At 35.7% G+C, this 3,178-nt stretch overlaps 1 protein-coding gene across 1 annotated transcript; it reads right to left on the bottom strand.

The window, feature by feature from the left end:
* Window positions 1-298: 298 nt before the first annotated feature.
* LOC132313749 (NDR1/HIN1-like protein 3) lies at window positions 299-1,416 on the bottom strand. The gene has a single exon (XM_059812676.1). It carries the CDS (start codon window positions 1,174-1,176, stop codon window positions 490-492), a length of 687 nt encoding a protein of 228 aa, XP_059668659.1. The 5' UTR covers window positions 1,177-1,416; the 3' UTR covers window positions 299-489.
* Window positions 1,417-3,178: the final 1,762 nt, after the last annotated feature.

Here is a 3,178-nt window from a genome sequence, read left to right as displayed (position 1 = left end):
GGGTCAGTTCAGTTGGATTGCGCAACCATGTGAGTCTATGACTTTTAAAGTCAACATTATAACATTCACCAACCAAATATATATGGATCTAGAGCCTTATCATATACAAGTACGTGGAAAATAGAACATCTAGAATGCAACAATTAATTTCGATATTTTCTAATTGTACGTATGCTCTCCGAGCAATGGTTGGTGTTTTGTGTGTTGCCATGTTACTTGTGTAAACTTAATTTTCATTTTGATTCTAGGTCATATATGACAGAGAGAAGACACAAAATAATACTAATAAATAACAAAATGAATGCGAACTAAATTCTTTATTTATTTACCACAACGAGTGACGTTTCGAATGAAACAACGGTCATAAAATAATAATAATAATATATAAATATCAAAATACCCAAAAGAAAAAAAATAAAAAATAAAAACCAGAAAAATCCATGGATCATGGAAACGGAAATGGAAATGGAAATGGAAGGGATCCGTGAACTACCAATCGAAGTCACACTTGGTAGTCTGAAAAGTAGCAGCAGAAAGCAATGGAACCTTCAAATCACATTTAATCTTGGGCTTAAACTTGGGAGTTTTGAAGACGCCAAACTTCAACCTAATCCTCAGATACAACTTCACATCAATATTATATATCCCCGAACTCGTCTGCGAATTATACTTAGAAAGCTCAGAATCTCCCAGCACCACCATAGTCTGTCCTTGAAACGCAGTATTCAAATTGTTCGTCTTCTTGTGACCCTGATAAAACCTGCTCAACTCCTCCGTACCAAACCGTTGATCCTCAAAATAAGCCCTCGCCTCGATTCGGTCATAGTAGATGCCGATCCGCTTGTTTGGGTTTCTGACTGTCATGTTGAGGGAGAGGTTGTAGTATAGGGTGTTGGCGGTGGTTGAGTGGTTGAACTGGGTCAGAGTGGCGTCTGTCACATGGAACTTCACCTCGTTGGGGCGGAATATGAGCCAGACGATGAAGATGGTGACGCCGATGATGAGCACGATTGTGCACAGGATTTGGAATATGAGGCTGCACAGGCAGCTACACAGGCAGCTGCAGATGCCGCAGCCAGGGCCGCCGCGGCCGGGGCGGTGGTAGGTCTTGGTGGGTGGTGGGATAGAGGGCCCGTAGTAGGCTCCGTTCAAGTGGGGTTGCTTCGAATCGGGCATGGCTGATCTATAGATCGAGAGAGGAAGATAGATGTAGGTTAGATGATTGGTGTTGTAGGAGGAGGTGAATGTATATATAGAGAGTACTGAATTGGGACACTAATGTTGAATTGGTATGGAGAGAGAAATAAATAATAATAGGACACGGTTTTTCCTTCCTTCCACATATGGTGTGATAATAAAGCGAATAGGACACGGAACGGCTGTGGCCGTGTCATTGGTGTACACATTTAAAATCAACGCGGTTGCTTTGTGTTTTTTGTGTGTAGAAGAGGATGCTGCCTGGCAACTTCTATAGTCAATGCCTAGCTAGCGTCTTTCTTCATACGCCCAGATATATATATATATATATATATATATATATATATATATATTATAGACTGGATCAATCCACTTGCTCAACGTGTAAAAAGTCTTTTTATAAAAAGTCAATAAAAGAGAGACAGAATGAATTCGTAAGAGTCGTAAATACAGCGTCACAAGTCGAACAGACTATTGCTCTGTTTGGAATCACAATTACTTTTGTCTTTTTATTCGTTTATGCTAAAGTCTGTTTGGTAACGAATACTAATTATAAATTCTTCTTATTCGTTTTTTCTTGCCAAATTAGGAGGAACTCGAATATAAGAACAGAATTAAAGGTTCAACCAATTAGACTAATGAGTAATGCCCTAATAGATTATAGAATAAATTGTACACACACTCTCAAGTTTTGATCACCTTCACTCCGTGATTATCAATAACTTTTTGACATTAACATCTCTTGAGATTTCAAAAATGTGCATTGACACTTTCTCCAAAATTCTGAAATTAAATAAAATTACTTTTTAACCATTTGACTTATCAATAACACATTTAAATAATGAAATTACAAATTTAGTCTCCTAACTTAATTTAATCGACAAAACTAACTTCTTCATCTCTTCTATAAAAAATGATAGGGAGACCGATGAATTAACCCGAATAAATATGGAATCTAATGTATTTTTATCCACCTCATCTACTTAAACAGTTTCCAAAAATAATTATTTAACACCTGATAAGAATTACCAACCACGTCAAATTCAATACTAATTCGATGATTCCTTTTCGGTTCCCCTACCATTACTCCTCTTGTATACATATAAATGAGTAGTGATACATCTACCGAATCTAATCACTGAAAAAAATCACCGAATCTAAATTTATAAGCCACTGTTCGAAATACAACTGTTTTTGTTGTATTGAATTTGTGCCATGAATTTTTGTCTCTCCAGTGCAATCTCTGTAAATCTAAGGAATAAAAGTTTGCTCTTAAGTGGAGGTAGCAGACATTGGCAAGGCTATAAGTCATCTCAACCACATAAGCATTCAACTAAAACTTTGATCCGAATTAGAAGAATTATGCACCTCTAACTCTTTACTAATATATTTCTTGGGTCAAAAAAAAAAAAAAAAACAAGGTATAATCACCGGCCGAAGTGCCATTGCCTGCAACATCTTTGCTTCACGATGAATGTCATACATATTTTTGGAGACCTAAAACCACATACATATTTACATAATTGGAACCAAAAAACAAAAACACTGTAACAGATTCTAAGCGGATGTTAAAATACTTTTATCAATAGAAGTTGTTGAATGACACCGTATAAACCGTCCTTGTTTCCTTGATATTTAGCTTGTAAATTCCTTCATCAATACAAATTTAGACATTATCTTCTTCAACTTGTTTTCTCTTGTTCTATCTACTTAGGCATACATTCTGTTCCAAATTTTTTTTTTTTTAAATTTATTTATTAGCTTCTCATCCAACTCTAAATTAAGCATATGTTCCAAGGCAAGACATGTTTCCATAAAACATATATCATCTGCAAAACCTTCAAAGATTTGCTCACCAGTTACCAAAATTCTTTCTTCTTCCTCGCCTAGATATTTAGGAGACAATTAGCTGCTTGTATCCATTGTTTGATTTTAAGCACCAATTCTTTCTTCTTCTTTTTTTTCTTTAAAAAAAAAAAAA

The sequence above is a fragment of the Cornus florida genome, unplaced genomic scaffold (genome assembly GCF_030987335.1).
Source record: "Cornus florida cultivar Cherokee Brave unplaced genomic scaffold, ASM3098733v1 CherokeeBrave_3.0.0_Hap2_Chr06, whole genome shotgun sequence".
Taxonomy (NCBI): Eukaryota; Viridiplantae; Streptophyta; class Magnoliopsida; order Cornales; family Cornaceae; genus Cornus; species Cornus florida.
The sequence above is the reverse complement of the archived record's forward strand: the minus strand, read 5'-3'. Positions and strand labels throughout refer to the sequence as shown.